Here is a 22,837-nt window from a genome sequence, read left to right as displayed (position 1 = left end):
TGGAAAATGTTCTGTCATAAACAATGTTAGGATAAAATTTAGTAAGGTAAGAAGTTGATGACTTACATATTGTTTTGGACCAAAGGATTTAATATATTCAGTTGTGAATTTGGTCTCTTTTGGGGGTTTATGAGGACAGTCTACCTTCACCACTTCAATTCAACTGAAACAAGAAAACAGGAGTTGTTAGCATGCTGTTGGTTCTTAAATCATATTCATAAGTGTTTAGACACTGACAAAAGAAATACTTACAAGGTTTCTTGAGACAGTTTGTCAGTTTTATTCCTGCACAGTTTTTTGCTGCTGTGGTCCACATTAAATATTTTTCAGGTGCAAACACTACACACTGATAATATTCCTTGTCTTTGGCTTGTCTGTAGTACAGCATTGAAATATTTGTAATTCTTAGCTGGAATTGTGATGGGGTGACTTCATGTATGTAGCAACGCATGCAGTTTTAAATTTCAGACTGCATTTTAGCTGTGTTTCTTTGTAGTATCTTCTTGGTTGAAATTTCTTAAGTACTTTTTTTTTAAGCATAGCCTCATGTTGAGCAATTTGTGCTTTGCAAAGTAGCTGATTACAAACGATGGTAATTAGTAGCAAATTAGCAATTAGCAGACAAGTAAAAATTTAAAAACGTTAAAAGTTAACTTTTAATATTTGTGACATTAATTACTTATTAATTAGTCTTTACTTTAGATATGGGTCTCAAAAAGTATTTTTACATGCCACATTTAAACTTTGCCTTGTACATATTGTTAATTGTTGCAAGTAAATTAAAATATTGTTTAGTGGGGATTTGCAAATATGAAAGCTAAACTGAAAATAAATAAATTAGTTAATAAAATAAATAAGTTACAAAATAAAAAAAATAGTACTTGTGTGAAAAGTGAAAAACATACAAATGTGTTGCTTTTCTAATGAGAAACAGTTACTCAGATGCAGGGTTTCGAAAGTTGCTGTAAGTGATACATAGTTGGTACAGTAATGTAAAAAATGGTTATAGGCTTCTTTTGAATATTTTCATATCAACATTATACTTTATATTAACATATACTAACACATTAGCATTTACATTTTTTACATATAACACAGAAGCAGAAATTCAATATTATTTAGTATCAATTTAAATAATTAATTACATATTCAAACACAAATTCACAAAAAATGTGTGATATGCTTGCTTTATTAAACAAATAAGCACATAACATTACAGGCAAGTGCTGTCATGGCTGCTATTAGCCTGTCGGGGTCTGTACAAATGCTTCACTTTCTTAACTTTGTTTTAAAAATTTTACTGAATTGCACTCGGTTTTTGTTACGAGATAGGTCTGGCACTAAGCAGGGTTTTGTGGACATTTCACCTGTTTTCTCTGATGCCTGTGATTTTCTTTTGTTATTTACTATAAGGGGTCTTTATCATGATTAAGACCCTGTAGTAAGTAACAAAAGATCAGTTATCAAAACAGGACGAAAATTTGATATTAAAGGTACTAAAGAAATAGAAAATAATCAGCTGAAAGTTGTTAGGGCATAAATGAATTTTTGCATGCACCTGGCCTTATCAGGAGAATTTAAGAAGAGAACCATGAAGCCATGATTTTACACACTTCAAAATAGTAGGTGGCGGTATATACACCTACGACGATGTTCTGTAACCCGCCACGAACAAGAAGAAGATGAAACACAAGTTTTCACTGATTGTTTACAGTTTGACAGAAGTTATTCTGGTGCGAAGCGTAATGGGGTGTGATAAAAAGGTGGACTGAGGACGAAGCTATAATGCAACGCGACCTTTGCCTTTAATCAAAAAGATTAAAAGCTTTGCCATGATTTCTGGAACTTCATTTGTGTTTTTATTGCTGTGTGGATTAGAGGCTGGTAATGCTGGCAAGGTTTTGGTGTTGCCAGGCGAGTACAGCCACTGGCACAACATGCGTGTGATCATTGACGCGCTGGTCGATCGGAACCACAGTGTGACGGTTCTGGTCAGTTCTGCATCACCTACTGTACCGCACACACGGAAGGAGCGGTTTGACTTCGTTGTGTATAAAGTCGATACGAAGAAAGAAGACGCCAATGCCTTGTTGAGACATATGATTCTGGGTTTCTGGATGAATGACACCTCCACAAAATACGAGGGAAACTTCGTACTCTGGCGAGTGATTTCTGACTTTGTGGCGTTCCTATCTGATATGTCCAAGGGCTTGTTCAATGAGGATCTTCTACACACGCTTCGTGAATCCCATTATGATGTACTTTTATCTGATCCGATGCTGCCATTCGCTGACCTGATGGCACAGAAGCTGAATATCCCGCACGTCGTCTCGCTGCGCGCAATGTTCGCATTTGTGTTAGAGCGGCTTTGCGGTCAGATGCCTACGCCGCCGTCCTACGTTCCTATGGTTGCTATACGAGATCTCACTGACCATATGAGCTTCGCAGAGAGAGTTGTAAACACGCTTGACTACATCATACATTCGACTTTATATCCACTGGGCATGATGTTTACTTTAGATCGGCTTTACACTGAAATATTGGGTAATTTTTTCTGTAGTCCTTTTCTTTTTTTCTGAAGTAAATTCGGGAAAATACAGGCTTTAATGCATAATTTATCTGCTTTCATAATTCTGAATTTCTTCGTAATTTTTACAGTGAACACGTAAGCAAAGTTATTCATAAATAATTGTTACAAAAGGATAGAAAGAGCAAAATATTGGAGAGAGCACAGGAGCTCCTTATCTCCCACCCAGGTGTTTATTTCATCAACAACAGAAAAAATGATAAATAATAACATACACTACAGGAGGGGGCAAGGCCAAGACAAAAAAGTCTCCTAAGTTAATTTTAAATATTATTTACCTACACGTAAAAAAAACAGCAAATTATACTGTATTATCCTGTATACTGTATTATCAATCTCGCAGTATAGTGCAGGCACACTCAGGGACTGAAGTGTGCATTGAAAGACCAGGTTGAGAAGGCTATTGGTAAAGTGGAGGAAAAGCAAAATATTTGAATCCTTGACCTACTGTACATCAACTGAGTTGCATTATATCTCCATATGTCACAGGAAAACCCACAACAATGTGTGAGACCGCGGGAGCAACCGACATCTGGTTGATTAGAACTTACTGGGATTTTGAGTATCCACGCCCACTCTTGCCCAATTTTAAATTTGTTGGAGGAATGCACTGCAAACCTGCCAAACCTCTGCCAAAGGTAATGACTTTGCCATATTTTGTTTTAAAATATATGTTTTTCTGTAATACTCCTGATGTCTTTAATGTGTCTTTGCATTAAAGCATGCATCATACATGATTTTTAAGTGTTAAAGGGGTCATCGGATGCAAACTTCACTTTTTCATGTTCTTTGAACATTAACGTGTGTTGGCAGTGTATGTACACATCTACCCTATAATGATAAAAAATCCATGGTTTTTAATTAATCTGTAAAAATAATATCCCCTTTTTTAAATCGAGTCGTTCTCAGATGCCTGTCAGTGTGCCGTCACACCCACAGAGGCCGCTCCCACGATAGTTGATTGAAATGAGCGTCTTACCTCAGATCAGCTGTAACAGTCCATGTTTTGATGCCGGTGCAGGGATTTAAGTTAGACAAGAATATTTCTGATTGAGCAATTGAGGTGTTGTGTTGCTGGATGTAATAATGAACATAGTGGTCGTCACTTACTCCCGATATCTGAGCTGCTGAAGATGCAGTAGATTACATTTGTTTGTGAAGGGAATCCGTCTTTCGCCCGTATCATTCATGATCCAACTTCACTTACAGCAGAAGTGTGTATAAGCGTTTTTTAATGAATCTTTGCAATCGCCTTTCCTTATAACGTGGTAGTTATGAAGTTTAGCGGCTAAACGTGGCTAAATGCAGCTAAAGTAAACAAGCTCGTCATTCCACAGAGAGAAGAGAGGGGCGGGGTGAGCAGAGCTCATTTGCATTTAAAGGAACAACCCCTTAGAATGGGATGATTTTTGCAGAGCTCATTTTGACAAGGTAAAAAGGGTGTTGTTTTACAAAACCATTGAGAATTTTTAATCAAAGTATATTAGAGACTTTTCATTAAGACCCTAAAGAATCATATCAACTTTTGGAAAATGGGCATCCGATGATCCCTTTAAGGAATCCTTCCTCCAACAGATCAAGTAACACTTAACTTAACTTAAAATATGCCAGTGTATAGAGGAATGGAGAAGGATTGTATGTTCTTAGTTATATGCTATTTTTACAATAAATACAAAAAATTATTCTGTTTACACTACGTAAAAAATAGCAGTTTTTTCTTTGCAGTAACTGTAAATAGTAGTTGCGTCAAATAATGCCACGACTTGTCTTACGTCGTATGCCATGGTTATGGTTGTAAATCATTATAAATCTTTGGTAATTTTATCTATCCCAAAGTGACAATGGTAGGTGGAGTTAGTGTAAATAGGCTCTGCCAAGAAACAATACCTATTTGCATTGAGATAACTCATTTAAAGAGATTCTGAAAACTGCAGTTAATTTTCTCATGTTGATGTCTATACACAGTTTTGACCGGCTGTCTGCAGATCATACTTTAGAATCATACTTTTAGTTTTTATGTGACTGTATGTGATCATTTGTGTGTCTTTTAGGAACTGGAGGAGTTTGTTCAGAGTTCAGGAGATCAGGGCATCGTTGTATTGTCATTGGGTTCCATGGTCAGCAACCTGACATTGGAAAAAGCAAACACTATTGCTTCTGCTCTTGGCCAGATCCCACAAAAGGTGTGTGACTACATTTTTAAAGCAATAGAACAGCTACCACAGTTAATATTTTTCCCATCAGTTTTATCTATAGAGATTTTAATCACAAATTCTAAAATCCATGTATTTAATATATACAGTATATACTGTAGCAGACCCCGTCAGAATGATGGTCAAACTTTACTGATGTTTTTATTTGTATGATTTATTGGCACCCATTTACTCCAGAAAATCACCATAAGACCTGAATAAAACATTACAAAAACCTTTCTATAAACTTGTTGCAGTGAGCCACTGTTAATAAATTCCCAGTATGTGTATTTGCACAGGTTGTTTGGCGTTACAGTGGGAAAACACCAGAAACTCTCGCCCCAAATACAAAACTCTATGACTGGATCCCACAGAATGATTTGCTTGGTAAGGAAAGTTTTGTCATGTGTGCTCATTATACATAATGAACATGATGTGTGATTGATACACACTTCATTTTATCTTATAGGTCATCCAAAAACAAAAGTCTTCATTGCCCATGGTGGGACAAATGGACTGTATGAGGCTATTTATCATGGTGTCCCAATAGTGGGCTTGCCACTGTTTGGTGACCAGGCTGATAACCTAATGCACATGAAAACCAAAGGAGCTGCTGTTGTTCTTGATTTCTACACATTGGAGTCCAAAGATCTGGTGGATGCTCTCAAGACCATCTTAAGTAATCCATCGTGAGTTGTACAGGCTGTTTGATAACTTATATATTATGTACATTGCATGTTATTACATTGTACCAAGTGAAGTAATTACTCTGTAATTACTCATAGGTTTCATAAATTTAAGTAAGCTGCAGAAATAAGCTTAGTTGTCCTAAAGTTGTGTCCACAGACAGGATTGAAAATACTACATTAGTTTTTAAACAACTAAAACTTCACTGAAATTCAAAATTGAACCTCAATGTATAGAATACACTCAAAAATGCTCAAAAATGAAAAGGAACACTTTTTCATCACAGTATAACACCAAGGGAATTAAACTTAAGAGATATCAGTCTCTAGGAAGCAGAAGTGATGCAAATGAAAGTGGCAACAGGTGCACTAAAGAGGCATCAGCAGATAACCCCCAAAAGGGAATGGTTTTGCAGGTAGTGGTCATTGGTAATGGATTACTTTGGCCACAGTCCGTATTCACTTGAATCCCGATGCCTTAGAAAAAATCTCTAGTTCCAAGCACGATTCATCACATAATATATTTAGAAACGTTTGTATATTTGTCAGGCTTGACTTGTGTTAAGCAGCGCTTTCATTTCTTCTCTAATCAGGTACAAGGAGAGCATCATGAGACTGTCCAGAATCCATCATGATCAGCCAATGAAGCCTCTGGATCAGGCAGTTTACTGGATCGAATTTGTGTTGCGGCATAAAGGAGCTAAACATCTACGAGTTCAGGCACATGAGCTGAGCTGGTATCAGTACCACTGCCTGGATGTAGTGGCCTTCTTACTCTCAGTTGTTACACTGATCACATTCCTCTTGATTAAAACATGCTGTTTCCTTTCCCGTAAATGTTTCAGAAAGACCCAACCTGATGGCAAAGCACAAAAGAGTAAAAAAGAGTGAATGCAAAGAAGGTTACCATAGAAGCACTGAATTGGCTGTGGTACATATGTTTGATGGCCATTGTGCATTTTGTGTACATTCCAAACTGTATATTCTTAATAAAATCCATGTGAATGTTTGAGTAAAATGTAAACAAACAAAAAAACCCTAAGTGCCTCAGGTTAAAAAATAGTTCAGGAAACTCTTTTCTTCCTGCCCAGTCATTTTTCATGACTACTTTTTAACTATAAACAAAAAAGAAGGGTGATATCCATCCAGTCTCTGTGTCCTGTGTAAGAATGTGTGCAGTAAAAGTCCATAGTTAGGAGTGACATAAAACAATCTGTTATTTGCTGAATGAAATCCAATACTTGTTTCATAATAATTGTGGGGTGCTGATCCTGAAAGTAGAATGTACTTTTGCCTTATTTTTCAGTGCAGAAGTAATATGTTTTCTGGTAATGCGTTAGATTTCTGTTTCATAAGATGCTGTAGGGAAATAGCGAGAAGAATAACGAAGTGCAGTAAACTGTAAAACTGTTTGCACTACAAACCATTGTGTTCATAATTAAGAAAATACATTAAAATAATATGGTATAACACACCAGTTTGCAATATCAAGCAGCAAAACGAGCCGTTTTATACAGCTACAAAGAGCTCGATGCGGATGAGACCGGAAGCCAGACACATTAAATTTACAAATGGTTGTGCCCACTCTATACCAAAAATAAGGTAGATAGCATTTCACATGGTTTCACAAAATATGATGCATTTCACAGCAATTTTACTTTTGACAACCGTTTGTAAGGTAAGGAGGGCTTGTTTTATACCTCAATCAGCAAGAAAAACAAAGACATGATTCCTGTTGTCCTCTAAGCCAGATTTTGCTTTTTTCATGTTTTTTTTTTTTGTTTTTGTTTTTGTTTTTTTTTTGCATTTTTCAAATGTATGAATGATTCTGAAATATTTTATGCCTAATCCTGTTTTATTTCATTTTTTACTTATTTTTAATTGCTGTTATACCTGTGTTGTTCGTTGGCATATGTACATATTCCTGTACTCTGAAATACAGCATGTAGTTATGCAATATAAATCATAATGTTGTGTTACACACCACCCTTATCTGTCAGTTATCTGATATTTGGTGCAAAAATCATGAAATGTTGGTGTGGGCATATCTATACCAGAAGTCAAATATCACTGGATTTACAATTAGTGGAGGAAGTCAAACAAGAGTTGTGTTTTACTCAGACTCAACACCAACAGTACATATCTTATGTAATAATACTGAAACAACTAGAGGCAACATTAAAAAATGTACCTCGCTTTAAAAACTTAGAAAAATCACATATACATGTTCATTTTACTCACACAGCAGACAATGAGCAAAAACAGAGCAAACCCATAATCACAAAGCAAAGATTTCCTTTTGAAAAAAATAACGTAAATTATTAATTAAAAGCAACATTGACAAACACTGGCAAAAGACTTTGATACAGATTTATTTTAAAGGCAGAGAATATTACAATATCCAAAAAAAGCATTTGCAAGTGAAACAGACCAGAATAAATGTTATGGTTGAGAAATGTAAGACTTAAAAACATTATAGCAGCACTTTATTTTACAGTCCTGTTCCACATGTACATACTTAGTAATTTAACAGGGTAATAACTAGGTACTAACCCTGAACCCATGTAATCATATTTTTTTACAAAGAAAATGTATGAAATTTAGGGAATAAAACCATTTCAAGAATATATTATCAAATCGAGAAAGAAAATTGGATATTAACAGCATTTTAAAAACAGAAAATAATCAGTTGAAAGTTGTAAGGGCTTTATTTTGCATGCAATTAGCCATAAGAGAAGAGATCAATGAAGCCGTGATTTTACACACTCCAGTATGGTAGGTGGCGGTATATGCACTTTAACAATGTTCTGTAACCCGCCATAAATAAGAGGAAGATGGAACGGCTGGTTGTTTACAGTTTGACAGAAGTTACTCAGGTGCGAACCGTAATGGGTTGTAATAAAAAGGTGGACTGAAAACGAAGCTATAATGCAACGCGACCTTTGCCCAAATCCTGTTGTGCACTAGACAGTTGGATCCCCGTTCACCAGATCACACTGTACTTACCCACAAGCATAACTACTTAACCATGATTTACCGGACTTTGTTTGTTTTTGCACTGCTGTGTGGGTTAAAGGTTGGTCATGCTGGTAAGGTTTTGGTCATGCCAGGCGAGTACAGCCACTGGCACAACATGCGTGTGATCATTGACGCGCTGGTCGATCGGAACCACAGTGTGACGGTTCTGGTCAGTTCTGCATCACCTACTGTACCACACACACAGAAGGAGCGCTTCGATTTCACTGTGTATAAAGTCAATATGAAGAAAGAAGAGGCCGATTCCGTCTTGAGAGATATGATTCATCTCGGGACGAATGACACAGCCAACAAATACAAGGGGGACTTTATGGTCTGGCGAGTGTTTTCCAACTATATGGCGTTCCTTGCTGATATGTCCAAGGGCTTGTTTCATGAGGATCTTTTACACACTCTTCAAGAATCCCATTATGATGTACTTTTATCTGATCCAATGATGCCTTTCCCTGACCTGATGGCACAGAAGCTGAATATCCCGCACGTCGTCTCGATGCGCGCAACGTTCGCGTATGTAGTGGAGCGGCTTTGCGGTCAGATGCCTGCGCCGCCGTCCTACGTTCCTGCAGTCGCTTTGCGAGATTACCTCACTGACCATATGAGCTTCACAGAGAGAGTTGAAAACATGCTCCTCTATATCGTACATACGGCTATATTTCAATTAATCATGACGTTTACTGCAGATCGACTCTACAGTGAAATATTGGGTATTTTTTTAATATAAGCTTTAATTGTATGATCTAGCTGCTTTCATAATTCAGAATATTTTAGTAATTTGTACTGTGAAAACGTAAGCAAAGTTTTTAAACCGCTCTGGGCAGGGGTAGTAATTTTACTTGAGTACTGTATTTAAGTATAATTATTTTGGGGTATTTTTATTTATTCAAGTAAAATTTAAACTGATTACTTTATACTTAAAGTACTTATTACATTTTTTGCATTTTTATTTTATCTTATGCACATTAAATATGTGACCTTAGACCACCTGACCAGTTATAAGGGTCATTTTTTTAAAACTGAGCTGTATACATCATCTGAAAGCCTTATAATTAAACTGTCCATTGAGTAAACAGTATCCACGCCCACTCCTGCCCAATTTGAAATTTGTTGGAGGAATGCACTGCAAACCCGCCAAACCTCTGCCAAATGTAATGTATTATTTTGAAATATATACTTTTGTAGAATATTCTTGATGCTTTTTACATGTTTTTGTGTTAAAGCATGCATCATTCATAATTTCAAATGTGAAGGAATGTTACTGGAACAGAACAAGTAACACTGTAACTTCATGCCAGTTAATGTATAAATGGAGAGAGGGATATGATTTGGCTCCGATGACCTCAAAAGATACAATGGATTTGCAGTGTCAGTGCCATGGCACACCTTGACATGACATTTCCGATGCAAAATCAGTTCAGTTTTAGGTCACTTAAATCTGCCTCTTTGTGTGACTGTATGAGCTCATTTGTGTGCCATTTAGGAGCTGGAGGAGTTTGTTCAGAGCTCAGGAGATCATGGCATTGTTGTGTTCTCATTGGGTTCCATGATGAGCAACCTGACATTGGAAAGAGCAAACACTATTGCTTCTGCTCTTGGTCAGATCCCACAAAAGGTGTGCAACTTACTTTTTATAGCAAAAGAACAGTAATCACTCACCTTTTATCTGCCTCAGTTCTGGAAGTATTTTTCCACTGTTAATTACAAATAGTTCACCCAAAATAAAAATTGTCATCAATTACTCAGTCTACTCAATAAGATTTTTTTTTCATCTTTAAAACACAAATGAAGATATTTTTAATGCAACCTGAAATTTCTGCCCCTCTATTTGAAGCTCCTTTCACCACAATTTTCAAGCTTCGAAAAGTTCATAAATACATCACAAAAGCAATCCATACACATCAAGTATGGCATCTATATAAAAAAAACTCCCCATATGTGTATTTGCACAGGTTGTTTGGCGTTATAATGGGATAACGCCAGAAACTCTCGCCCCCAATACAAAACTCTATGACTGGATCCCACAGAATGATTTGCTTGGTAAGGAAAGTGTTGTCATGTTGTGCTCATTATACATAATGAACATTAACTGATGTCTGATTGATACACACTTCATTTTATCTGATAGGTCATCCAAAAACAAAGGCTTTCATTACCCATGGTGGGACAAATGGGCTGTATGAGGCTATTTATCATGGTGTCCCAGTGGTGGGCTTTCCACAGTGGGGTGATCAGCCTGATAACCTAATGCACATGAAAACCAAAGGAGCTGCTGTTGTCCTTGATATCAGCACAGTGCAGTCCAATGATATGGTGGATGCTCTCAAGACTGTCATAAATAATCCATCGTGAGTGAAGTCATAAGTTTCATAAATTGAAATAAGCTTAATTCTCCATTTAATAAAAAGTAAGCTCCAGAAATAAGTGACAACAATCCAGTAGCAGTGAGTAAGTGAAGATTTTCAACTTGAAAATTTTGTACAAAATCCAAGGCGTGAAAGTGTTCCATTAATTTATTTGAGCAGTGTATACTGGAGTATATAAATGTTTTCTTTTTGGTAATTGGATTACATTGACCACGGTCAGTATTCACTTTAATCCTGATGTTATAGAAAAAGTCTCTAGATCAAAGCATGGCTTGTTACATAATACATTTAAACATGTCTGTACTTTTATAGAGCTTGTCTTGTGTTAAGAAACACTGCCATTTCTCCTCAGGTACAAGGAGAGCATCATGAGACTGTCCAGAATCCATCATGATCAGCCAATGAAGCCTCTGGACCAGGCAGTTTACTGGATCGAATTTGTGATGCGGCATAAAGGAGCTAAACATCTACGAGTTCAGGCACATGAGCTGAGCTGGTATCAGTACCACTGCCTGGATGTAGCGGCCTTCTTACTCGCAATTGTTGCACTGGTCACATTACTCTTTATTAAAACATGCTGTTTCCTTTTTCCTAAGTGTTTCAGAAAGACTCGCCCTGATGGCAACGCACAAAAGAGTAAAAAAGAGTAAATGCAAATTAGGTTACCATAGACGCACTGAATTGACTGTGGTACATGTGTCGTCATCACATGTGTTTGATGGCCAGTGTGCATTTTGTGTACATTCCAAACTGTATGTTCTTAATAAAATACATGTGAATGTTTATGTGCATATCACATGTTCTCACAAAATATTATGCATTTCGTATCAATATTGTTTTCAACAACCATTTGTAAAGTGAAGAAGTCTGGTTTTATTCCTTAATCAGCAGAAAAACTGACTCAAAGACATGATTCCTGTTTTCCTCTGAGCCATTATAATTGTTAGCTTTAGTTAAGTTTAAGACAACAGTATCCATTATCTTTTGGGAAAAAGATGTGTGTTATCCATATTTTTATTATTATCATAAGGTTGCACTACACACCATCCTTATTTCCTACATAATCTATTTTCAGAGGAGAAAGTAAATGTTTTTGGTATAAAAAGAATAGTTATGGCATGTTGCCTTTTTTCCCCTTTTTGATTATTATATATTTCGATTTAATTTATGATAGGCTATTCCATGAAGAATGCACTGGAATGCATAATCTGTTAGCAGTGTTTACTGGAATGCTTCTAAAGCAGATAATACAATAATTGCTATCTGTGAAAATTAAATGATTAAATATTATCATTCAGTGTACGTCAATGAACATTTTTTGTAATAATTCAGTAATACAGATGTATATTGCAACAGTGATATTTATCTGTTTTCTTTTTTTAAATCAAACTTTTAAATTTCCTTTTAATGTTCAAGGGTTGAGGGTGAGAAGAATCTTACATCACCCAGTTTTTGAAAGTGAAACTTTTCTGTCAGATTGTTTACACTTTAACGGAAGGCACTTCCATAACTTCGAGCAAATCCTCATGGGGTGTAAGAAAAAGGTTGAGGACAAAGCCATAATGCATAACACGACCTTTGCCCAAATCTTGTTGTGCACATAGCACAAATCACACAGCACTCCAAATACTTCACTATGATTTCTGGGACTTTGTTTGTGTTTTTACTGCTGTGTGGAGTACAGGCTGGTTTTTGGTACATGTTTTAGTTTTTCAGGGCGAGTACAGCCACTGGTACAGTATGCGTGCGATCATTGACGCGCTGGTCGATCGTAACCAAAATGTGGCGGTTCTGGTCAGTTCTTCATCACCTACTGTACCACACACACGGAAGGAGCGGTTTGATTTCAACGTGTTTGAAGTCAACATGAGGAAAGAAGATGCCATTGCCGCGTGGAGTGAGTTTATTGAGTTTATTATTATTATTTTCTGGATGAATGACACGAAATACGAATACGATAGATAACTAATACGAAAGAGTCTTCATGTGCTGGCGATTGATGTCTAACTTTGTGGCACTTGGTGATGATGTATGCAAGGGCATGTTTCATGAGGATCTTGTACACACACGGATTGTGAATCTCATTATGATGTGCTTTTATCTGATCTGGGTATGCCATTTGGTGACTTGATGGCACAGAAGCTGAATATCCCACACATCTCAATGCCCCCAATGTTGGCATATACATACGAGCTGCTTTGTGGTCAGATGCCTGCGCCACCATCCTACATTCCTGCAAGCGCTTTGCACGATCATCTCACCAACCATATGAGCTGCACAGAGAGAGTAGAATACGTCTCCGGTTACTGTCGTAACCTCAGTTCCCTGAAAGACGGGAACGAGACATTGTGTCAGAAGCTGACGCATTTGGAGACTCCCTTCCTTCCTAACCTAACTGAAAGCTTATTGCACAACGCCAGTGAAGTTGCAACTCTTCGCTGGCCAATGCCAGCCAAGACGGCGATTATGTACGCAGTGTCTCGTTCCCGTCTTTCAGGAAACTGAGGTTACGACAGTAACCGGAGATGTTCCCTATCAAGAACAGTTCACTCAACATTGCGTCAGAAGCGGACACATTTGAGAACTGTATAGAACAATGTCGTGTGAACAGCGAAGAGAGAACTCAGCCTTGGCGGAGTTAACAGCAGCTGTACTATGCAGAAGACATAGCGCAATCGCCTCAACTTACCACAGCAAAAAATGTGTCATAAGCATGAAACATAATAAAGCCAACAAAAAATGTAAGCGGTAAGGCCGGGCACAATAACAGTACAACATACTCAGAGAGTGGCCCCAACCGGCGCCAGTACTAAGCACACCAGAGTAAATCAAATTAGTGCACATAACGAGAGCTGAGCCAGACCAACGGCTCTGTGCCTCGCCAATCCTCACGCCGTATCATATAGACAGTGGAGGTACAACAGTACTGTGTAAAACACAGCTCTCTCTATCAGTAATAAGGCGAGCATCGCAGACTGGGTACGGTGATGACTCCGCCCCCAAGCTTCACCTATATGACCTAGTCGAAACCACCCGCAGAGCCAATCGGCTGATAGTACAGGTGGAATCGCTGCCTGTACTCACCGACAGGACCTGAGAGGCCAGGGAGCTTACGTCCAACTTGTAAAATCTGGCAAAGGTGTTCTGTGAAGACCATCCAGCTGCCATGCAGATATCTTTGATAGAAATCCCCTTGGCCCAGGCCCAGGAAGAGGCAATCGCCCTTGTTGAATGGCATCTGACACCAATAGGGCATTCCATTCCCTGGCTACAGTAAGCCAAAGCAATTGCATCGACCACCCAATGCAAAAGCCACTGTTTGGAGACAGGCTGCCCTTTGGTACCCCCTCCAAAGCATACAAACAGTTGCTCAGACTGACTAAAGTGAGCTGAGCGGTCAACGTATGCAAAACGCATGCAAGTCTCGCATGCAAATCTCCTATGCGCTTGACCGAAGCCAGAGCGAGCAGCAGTGTTGCTTTAAATGACAGCTCTTTCAGACCAACAAACTGAAGCAGCTCAAAGGGCCTCCAGCACCAGAGCCAGATCCCAGGGTGGCACGGTGGGAGGACGAGGGGGTCTTAGTCGTCTCGCACCTCTCAAGAATCTGGTTATCAGATCATGCTTACCCACTGAGTGCCCATCGACAGTGGCGTGAAAAGCTGAGATAGCTGCAACATAAACCTTAAGAGTAGAAAGCATACTGCCGCCGTCCATCCGCTGCTGCAAAAATTCCAGAATGTCCGACACAGGGCAACTCTCCAGGTCATGGCCATTCAATCTGCACCATTTCATAAAGACCGCCCACTTGAGCGCATACAAGCGTATCGTAGAAGGGGCTAGCACCTCCGTGATTGTGTCCATAACGCGATGGGACAATAAGCGCATACTTACTGGTTCCTGCACACCAACCACACATAAAGTTTCCACCATTCGGGGTTCGGGTGCCATATCGAGCCACCCGCCTGAGACAGGAGGTCCCGTCTCAGCAGGATCAGCCACGGGGGAGCTGTTAGTAATTCATTCAGAGTGGGAAACCACGGTCTGTTCGGCCAGTACGGGGCAATTAACAGCACCGACGCTCTCTCCTCCCTGAGTTTGTGCAGCACTTGCGGCAAAATCTTTAATGGGGGGAATGCATACAGACGGGCTTTCGGCCAGGGCATTGTGAGCGTGTCCCCGCCCAGAGGGGAGCGAGACAATGAGAAGAACAGAGGGCAATGCGTGTCAAGAATTTGAGTGAACTTCACAAGGAATGGACTGAGGCTGGGGTCAAGGCATCAAGAGCCACCACACACAGATGTGTCAAGGAATTTGGGTACAGTTGTCGTATTCCTCTTGTTAAGCCGCTCCTGAACCACAGACAATGTCAGAGGCGTCTTACCTGGGCTAAGGAGAAGTAGAAATGGACTGTTGCCCAGTGGTCCAAAGTCCTCTTTTCAGATGAGAACAAGTTTTGTATTTCATTTGGAAACCAAGGTCTTAGAGTCTGGAGGAAGGGTGGAGAAGCTCATAGCCCAAGTTGCTTGAAGTACAGTGTTAAGTTTCCACAGTCTGTGATGATTTGGGGTGCAATGTCATCTGCTGGTGTTAGTCCACTGTGTTTTTTGAAAACCAAAGTCACTGCACCTGTTTACCAAGAAATTTTAGAGTACTTCATGTGTCCTTCTGCTGACCAGCTTTTTAAAGATGATGATTTGGCACAGTGTGGCACATGCCCACACTGCCAAAAGCACCAAAAGTTGGTTAAATGACCGTGATGTTGGTGTGCTTGACTGGCCAGCAAACTCACCAGACCTGAACCCCATAGAGAATCTATGGGGTATTGTCAAGAGGAAAATGAGAAACAAGAGACCAAAAAATGCAAATGAGCTAAGGGCCACTGTCAAAGAAACCTGGGCTTCCATATCACCTCAGCAGTGCCACAGACTGATCACCTCCATGCCACACAAAATTGAGGCAGTAATTAAAGCAAAAGGAGCCCCTACCAAGTATTTAGTACATATACTGTAAATGAAACATACTTTTCAAAAGGCCAACAATTCACTAAAAATGTTTTTTTATTGGTCTTATGAAGTATTCTAATTTGTCGAGATAGTGAATTGGTGGGTTTTTGTTAAATGTGCAATAATAACAATAATACTGTGCCACAGCTAAAGCACTCCTTATGCATTAGAAGTGAAGAGGTGAAGGTTAAGTCCTGATATGACTGCATTCCGCCTCACACTTGGCATCTTGGGCACCACCACCTCAGCTGTGTCAGGGCTGTGGCCCACTGGAATGCCCTTCGCCAGTATCAGACAAGTACTCAGCTGAGATTGGTCTCCAGAGGGAAGGTAGTCATGACTGGGGAAGGACCTCCTATCTTCTGACACCCCTAACCCAAATTGTGGAGCCTATATCTATAGCCCCTTGACAGGAGCCTCTGTAGGTTCCCGCAAAAGTCATCAGCACTATTTCAGAAGCCAGAACCCCATCTATTCCTCTATTCTCTTAAGCAGTCCATCTTCTTTGACTGGTGTGCAGTCTGGAATGAGGACCCTTTGTCTTGTAACGTTGCATCAATATTACTCTTCCTGCAACCTACAGGAGCTGCTGGATAAGGAGCGCACCCCTTTCACACTCGAAGTATGTATGGCGGCCTGCGCGGTGAACCACTCTCTCATGGCCGGCCAGATAGTACTTGGCATTTGGGACACCACCACCTCAGAGTAACACGCAGCTGTGTCAGGGCTGTAGACCCTTGGAATGCCCTTCACCGGTATCAGACAGGTACTCAGCTGGGATTGGTCTCTAGAGGGAAAGTAGTCACGACAGACACAGAAGCGGACATGTTGTCCTGGGCTGGCCAGCATCCAGTGGAATGGAGACTCCACCCCAGACAGTTCAAATGATCTGTCTTTAGGAAGGCAGAGGGCGACCTTTTTACCTCATATGACAACTTCCATTGTCCAATATTTTTCATAAAAGAAACAAGACATGCCCAAGAATGCCCCACTACACATTTGCATGTCTTTCCCATGATTGCTTTGCTCCCTCAAGTCATCAGACAAGTCAGGGTCAATCCCGCTGAGGAAGGACCTCCTATATCCCGGCACCCCTAACCCAAATTGTGGAGCCTATATCAATATCATATATCCTAGACAGGAGCCTCTGTAGGTTCCCGCAAAGGTCATCAGCACTATTTCAGAAGCCAGAGCCACATCTATTCCTCTGTGCCCTTAAGTGGTCTATCTTCTTTGACTGGTGTGCAGTCTGGAATGAGGACCCTTTGTCTTGTGACATTGCATCATTATCATTATTCCTACAGCCTACAGGAGCTGCTGGATAAGGGGCACACCCTTTCACACTTAAAGTATGCATGGCGGCCTGCACAGCGAACCACTCTCTCATGGCCGGCCAGACAGTAGGGAAGAACAAATTAGTTGTGAGATTCTTGAGGGGAGCCAACAGACCTAAGACCTAACTGCGGTCCTCAGAGCTCTTTGAGGCCCTCCATTTGAGCTGCTACAGTCAGCTGAATTGCACCCACTTTCACTTAAGACCACCCTCCTGCTGGCTTCAGCGTCAATCAGTGAATGGGTGAGCTGTAGGTGCTCTTGGTAAGTACTTTCTACCTTGAGTTTGAGCCTAACAACTGCAAAGTCATCCTCAAGCCAAGGTATGGCTGTGCGCCTATGGTCTCTCTCTACTCCGTTAAGAGCAGAGGTCATTACCCTCTAATCTCTTCCTGCTTTAAAGGATTAATTAGTCAAGGTGGGTTACTCCACCCAGTCAAAGCTTTTAGAATGTTTGTGGAGCACTCTAGCCATGTCCGGCAATCAGAGCAGCATAGTGGATGTGACAGCACTAGCTTATGCCTCCTTGGGTTTGCAGTGTCTCATTGGGATGATAAGGGGTATGGCTTCCTCTTGGGCATGGTTTGTTGGAGTGTATTGGTGGCATCTGAATGGCAGCTGGCTGGTCTTCACTATCTACCTTCGCAAGTTTTATAGCTTGGACATACATTCTCTCCACAGCATTAAAGGAGTCCTATTATGCTCTTTTACATAGTCTTGATTTTGTTTTGGACGTGTACTAGAACATGCTTTCATGCTTGGTGGTTTGAACAACGCATTATTTTTAACGTAATTTACTTATTACAATACATTTCTCCCAGCCTGGCACAAAAGCCTTGATAAGTTCTGGGTTTAATGAAGGCCCATATTCCGAAAAACTAAATGTGTTGTGATTGGTTAGCTCTCCCACTGCGTTGCGATTGGCGAACAGCTTAGACGGTGTTTCAGTAATGCCACGCCCCTTGTCAAAGAAGCAAGTTCCGTGTACAACTGTTAGCGCAAGCTAGATTAAGGTGATTCTTATGTTTTAAATATGGATATTTTTCTGCGGCTGGTTGAAGTGGCTCTCCGTGCTGCAGTTTATTTTAATGAAATTGTAATGGACCGCGTTGTTACATCATTGCATGTGGAAAACAAACACTGTAGTCCAAAGGAGCCGTTCACTGTAGTTCTTGGAAAGAACTTTTTTAAAAATCTCTCTTTGGAGTGGACTTTACCAGTGGGTCCTTACCTTTATTGCCCTGTGGTTGGGCTCGCAGGACAGCTCTTCATTCTGCTCTTGTAGCACAGTGCTATTGGATTGCATTCCCCAAGTGTCAGCAACTGACACAATACGAGTCAACCATATCGATAAAGGAACACTAATTTGGTTCCCTGAGATAGCGGAAACGAGCATTGAGTAGCTGGCCATGCTACCACGCTGCACCCAATTTGATGCTAACGCTTCTCACTCAACAGATTTTAACAAAATGGCATTCAGTACTATATAGACATACAGACATATTCAGTACATATAGTCACTTATATAGACAGACCGCTCCTGCCATTTTGGTGGGCTGAAATGCCATTCGTTTGTTCAGCTACAAAAATGTTATCCAGCATTAAGTATTTTGGAGGAACAGAGTTTCCTCAAGCATCAGCAACTGACAGTTCTCGTTCCTGTTATCTTAGGGAATCATGGTTACATTAGTAGCCAGAGGGTGTTTACAGAACCCAACTTTTCTGTAAACCTGTTGCAGTGTTCATACACTCAGTGCCATAAACTGTTAGTAAATTCCCCCATATGTGTATTTAAAGGTTGCTTGGCATTACACAGGGAAAACACCAGAAACTCTTGCCCCCAATACAAAACTCTATGACTGGATCCCACAGAATGATTTGCTTGGTAAGGAAAGTGTCATGTGTTATTATTCATGAAGAACAATAACTGATGTGAGACTTTTTTGAGATTGATGACAGACTTTATTTTATCTGATAGGTCATCCAAAAACAAAGGCCTTCATTACCCATGGCGGGACAAATGGAATGTATGAGGCTATTTATCATGGTGCACCAATAGTAGGCTTGCCACTGTTTGGTGATCAGCCTGATAACCTAATGCACATGAAAACCAAAGGAGCTGCTGTTGTTCTTGATTTCTACACAGTGGATTCCAAAGACCTGGTGCTTGCTTTCAAGACCGTCGTAAATAATCCATTGTGAGTTAAGTCAAGTTTCATAAATCTGAAAGAAGTTTAGTTTCCCATTTAGTTTTATTTGCTTAGAAAAAGCCCTAAAGTGGTTTTTCATTAAGAGGAGTACAGACAGGGTAGGAAATGGTTATGTATTTTTACATTTATATGTTTTTTTTAACAATTTCACTAAAACTTCACTAAATTCGTAGTGAAATTTAACCACAAGGGAAATAATATTTACAAAAATTTATATTTTGAAGCTTTTGTACTTTTGTAGAGCTTGTCTTGTGTCAAGCAGTGATTCCTTTTATTTTCTAATCAGGTATAAGGAGAGTATCATGAGACTGTCCAGAATCCATCATGATCAGCCAATGGAGTCTCTGGATCAGGCAGTTTACTGGATCGAATTTGTGATGCGGCATAAAGGAGCTAAACATCTACGAGTTCAGGCACATGAGCTGAACTGGTATCAGTACCACTGCCTGGATGTAGTGGCCTTCTTACTCGCAGTTGTTGTGCTGATCACATTCCTCTTTATTAAAACATGCCATTGCGTCCATAAATGTTTTAGAAAGACTCGTCCTGCTGCCAAAGCACAAAAGAGTAAAAAAGAGTGAATAAAAAAAGTAGGTTACCATAAATCAGGGGTTCCCATTTCTAGTGCAGCCATGGCAGCTACAAGTCAACTATAATTATTACAGGTTAAATAAAAATGGACACATTCAGTATAACCAGTTTACATTTATTTTCATATTAAACATTGGAATGTGCATTTATCATCTCATTTAGGGCAGTTCAAATTCACAGGTTAGATTAAGTGAAACTGATCATCATTATTTAAATACACATGGATGTAGTGTATACACATATATATTAAATGAAGGTATGGTCATTTGCATTTATTTACAGAAGTATGCTAGGGCTTCAAAGTTTAAACTTGCCTAATATACATGACTTGAGTTTTATCTGTGTTTGATGGCATTGCAGGGCAAATGAAAAAAAAAAAAAAAAAAAAAGCATATTGTTAAATCATAGCAGTAGTGGCTGACAAACCATATGGGGAACAATTTCAAAACCAGCATATGGTTTTATAAGATTCTTTACTTTTTTTCAAAGAAAATGATAAAGTTATCACAAGAAAAAACTTTTAAAAAATCTGGTTGGAGGTAAATAGGGCAGTGGTTTGGACATGAGCAACTGAGTGCATGTTCCTGATCTACCGTAGATTCTTTACACCACATTTCATCAGTGCTTGTATGTTCAGAATAATGAATATATAAATAATAATAATGAATGTATAAAATCATTAAATGTGTTTGGTAGATCCTTGGTTTAAATACCTAATTCCCTAAAAGCTGTATTTTTTTCAGATAACCTGAAGGGTTACATTTAAATGAGCAACAAAAAAAAAAAAAAAAAAAAAAAAAAAAAAAAACAGTGACAGGAAAGAAAATAATGTTACAGCTGTAGTGCAATAAATAAATAAATAAATACAAAAGAATAGCTGGTTACAAAAAAAAAAAAAAAAAAAAAAAAAAATACATTTATGGAAGAATGTTATTAACAAAGATGGAAGGGATATCAATATTAATTTGTCCAACATAATCATTAGCATTGCCAGACAGATGTATTAAGCAAACAAACCAAATTTATTAGAATTTTATTTGGAATAATATGCAACATTTGATTCAAAAAGCTAATATGGTAAAATTAACAGAGGAAAGAGAGTTCAGTGTAGTTGATTTTGGGGTAATGGGCGAGTGGGCTTAAAGGGGTCATCGGATGCTAAGTTCACTTTTTCATGTTGTTTGAACATTAATGTGTGTTGGCAGTGTGTGTACAAATCTACCCTATGATGATAAAAATCCATGCAGTGGTTTTTAATTAATCTGTAAAAATAATATCCCCTTTTTCAAATCGAGCCGTTCTCAGATGCCTGTCTGTGTGCTGTCACACCCACAGAGGCTGCTCCCACGATAGTTGATTGACATGAGCGTCTTACCTCAGATCAGCTGTAACAGTCCATGTTTTGATGCCGGTGCAGGGATGTAAGTTAGACAAGAATATCTCCGATTGAGGTGTTGTGTTGCTGGATGTAATAATGAACATAGTGGTCGTCATTTACTCCCGACATCTGAGCCGCTGAAGATGCAGTAGATTACGTTTGTTTGTGAAGGAAATGCGCCTCCCGATCAACATATATCCATCTATGTTCGCGTGAATCATTCATGATCCAGCTTCATTTACAGCAGAATTTAGTATAAGCGTTTTTTTATGAATCTTTGCGATCGCCTTTCCTTATAACGTGGTATTTAGGAAGTTTAGCGGCTAAATGCGGCTAAAGTAAACAAGATCGTCTTTCCACAGAGAGAAGAGAGGGGCGGGGCGAGCAGAGCTCATTTGCATTTAAAGGAACAACCCCTTAGAATGAGATGATTTTTGCAGAGCTGATTTGGCAAGGTAAAAAGGGTGTTGTTTTACAAAACCATTGAGAATTTTTAATCAAAGTATATTAGAGATTTTCATTACAACCCTAAACAATCATATCAACTTGTGGAAAATAGGCATCCGATGACCCCTTTAATAAGTTAAAATGGTTTGTAAAATATGAATAGTTTCTATGGTTTGGTCTTCCTTTTCATCTTTTCCAAAGGTGTAGAGGAATTTCCTTTCATTTAAGATGTTATTTTGATGTACAGTACTGTCTATAAAGCTATCTGATTTTTATATGCAGGTGTGATTATATTGGAAAATGTTGTACAAGCATACTTTTACTAAATGATGTTACAGTTTGGAATAACAGATATATTTTACATAAAAGGACATCTTAATTTTATAAAGACTGTTTTTAAGAAGAATTTGGAATGAAATGCATTTAATGAATGAAGAGGGTAATGTCATGAGAAATTTAAGATAAAATTTAATTTTTAATTGTTCATAGAAACAATTTAGTTAACAAATCTATTCCTGTAGCTTTGAGGAATTTAATTAACAGTAACACGGTTTTGAGAGCACCATATTTTACTCTTGTTAAAATTTCAATACTTAATACAATTGAAAATGAAGTGTGCCTTTAAACCCTCTAAATAACTGGCAACATACATGGATTAAACTTCATGATGCTGCTTGGATTTATTGATGATGTATTTAACAATGGAAAGATGACAGTGCCTGTTTGTTATTACATATATATGTATGTAATGTATAACTTTTCATTATACGTAACATTTTTTTTTATAATAAATATAAATGTATTTCCCTCTTTTTTGTAATAATTGTTTATTTTAGATTTCCACAGCCTAAGACTGAATGGTCTGCAACAAGGTTATAAACAATAAACAGTAGCATCTATGAAATATAAACAACCTTTTAGGACATAATGTAATAAATGTGTACGAAGTGTGTCCGTGCACATAACAAAGGCGTAATATACCTCTGAATATTTGGCAACCCTCATTCGCTGC

The 22,837-nt window shown here is 38.8% G+C and overlaps 2 protein-coding genes and 1 pseudogene across 5 annotated transcripts in view; all 3 read left to right on the top strand.

Annotated features, from left to right (window-relative positions):
• Nucleotides 1-7,451, top strand: part of LOC127165527 (UDP-glucuronosyltransferase 2A1) — a 196,047-nt gene extending 188,596 nt beyond the window's left edge. For 2 of the 4 annotated variants that reach the window (XM_051110246.1, XM_051110248.1), the window contains exons 2-7: nucleotides 1,899-2,544; nucleotides 3,077-3,225; nucleotides 4,639-4,770; nucleotides 5,079-5,166; nucleotides 5,249-5,468; nucleotides 6,059-7,451. In XM_051110246.1, the coding sequence (XP_050966203.1) occupies nucleotides 1,899-2,544; nucleotides 3,077-3,225; nucleotides 4,639-4,770; nucleotides 5,079-5,166; nucleotides 5,249-5,468; nucleotides 6,059-6,356 (1,533 nt within the window). In that variant the 3' untranslated portion in view covers nucleotides 6,357-7,451. Of the gene's footprint in view, nucleotides 1-1,898; nucleotides 2,545-3,076; nucleotides 3,226-4,638; nucleotides 4,771-5,078; nucleotides 5,167-5,248; nucleotides 5,473-6,058 lie in introns of those variants that run through there. The other 2 variants (XM_051110253.1, XM_051110251.1) reach the window with 2 other exon arrangements.
• A 673-nt stretch (nucleotides 7,452-8,124) lies between these two features.
• LOC127166211 (UDP-glucuronosyltransferase 2A1-like) lies at nucleotides 8,125-11,727 on the top strand. The gene is made up of 6 exons (XM_051111332.1): nucleotides 8,125-9,219; nucleotides 9,554-9,646; nucleotides 9,979-10,110; nucleotides 10,448-10,535; nucleotides 10,624-10,843; nucleotides 11,214-11,727. The coding sequence occupies exons 1-6, from the start codon at nucleotides 8,494-8,496 to the stop codon at nucleotides 11,509-11,511; spliced, it is 1,557 nt and encodes a 518-aa protein (XP_050967289.1). The 5' UTR covers nucleotides 8,125-8,493; the 3' UTR covers nucleotides 11,512-11,727.
• Nucleotides 11,728-12,497: 770 nt separating this feature from the next.
• Nucleotides 12,498-19,990, top strand: LOC127166207 (UDP-glucuronosyltransferase 2B20-like; annotated as a pseudogene).
• Nucleotides 19,991-22,837: the final 2,847 nt, after the last annotated feature.

This window comes from Labeo rohita, chromosome 5, assembly GCF_022985175.1.
Source record: "Labeo rohita strain BAU-BD-2019 chromosome 5, IGBB_LRoh.1.0, whole genome shotgun sequence".
In the NCBI taxonomy this organism is placed as follows: Eukaryota; Metazoa; Chordata; class Actinopteri; order Cypriniformes; family Cyprinidae; genus Labeo; species Labeo rohita.
Note: the sequence above shows the minus strand (reverse complement) of the source record. Positions and strands in the feature narration are given on the sequence as shown.

What these genes read in the sequence shown, in the direction of transcription:
- LOC127166211 (XM_051111332.1), top strand. Translation starts at nt 8,494, where the DNA reads ATGATTTACCGGACTTTGTTTGTTTTTGCACTGCTGTGTGGGTTAAAG. An exon ending in TTGGTCAGATCCCACAAAAG is followed by an intron (nt 10,111 to 10,447) that starts GTGTGCAACTTA and finishes GTATTTGCACAG; the next exon opens with GTTGTTTGGCGTTATAATGG. An exon ending in ACTGTCATAAATAATCCATC is followed by an intron (nt 10,844 to 11,213) that starts GTGAGTGAAGTC and finishes ATTTCTCCTCAG; the next exon opens with GTACAAGGAGAGCATCATGA.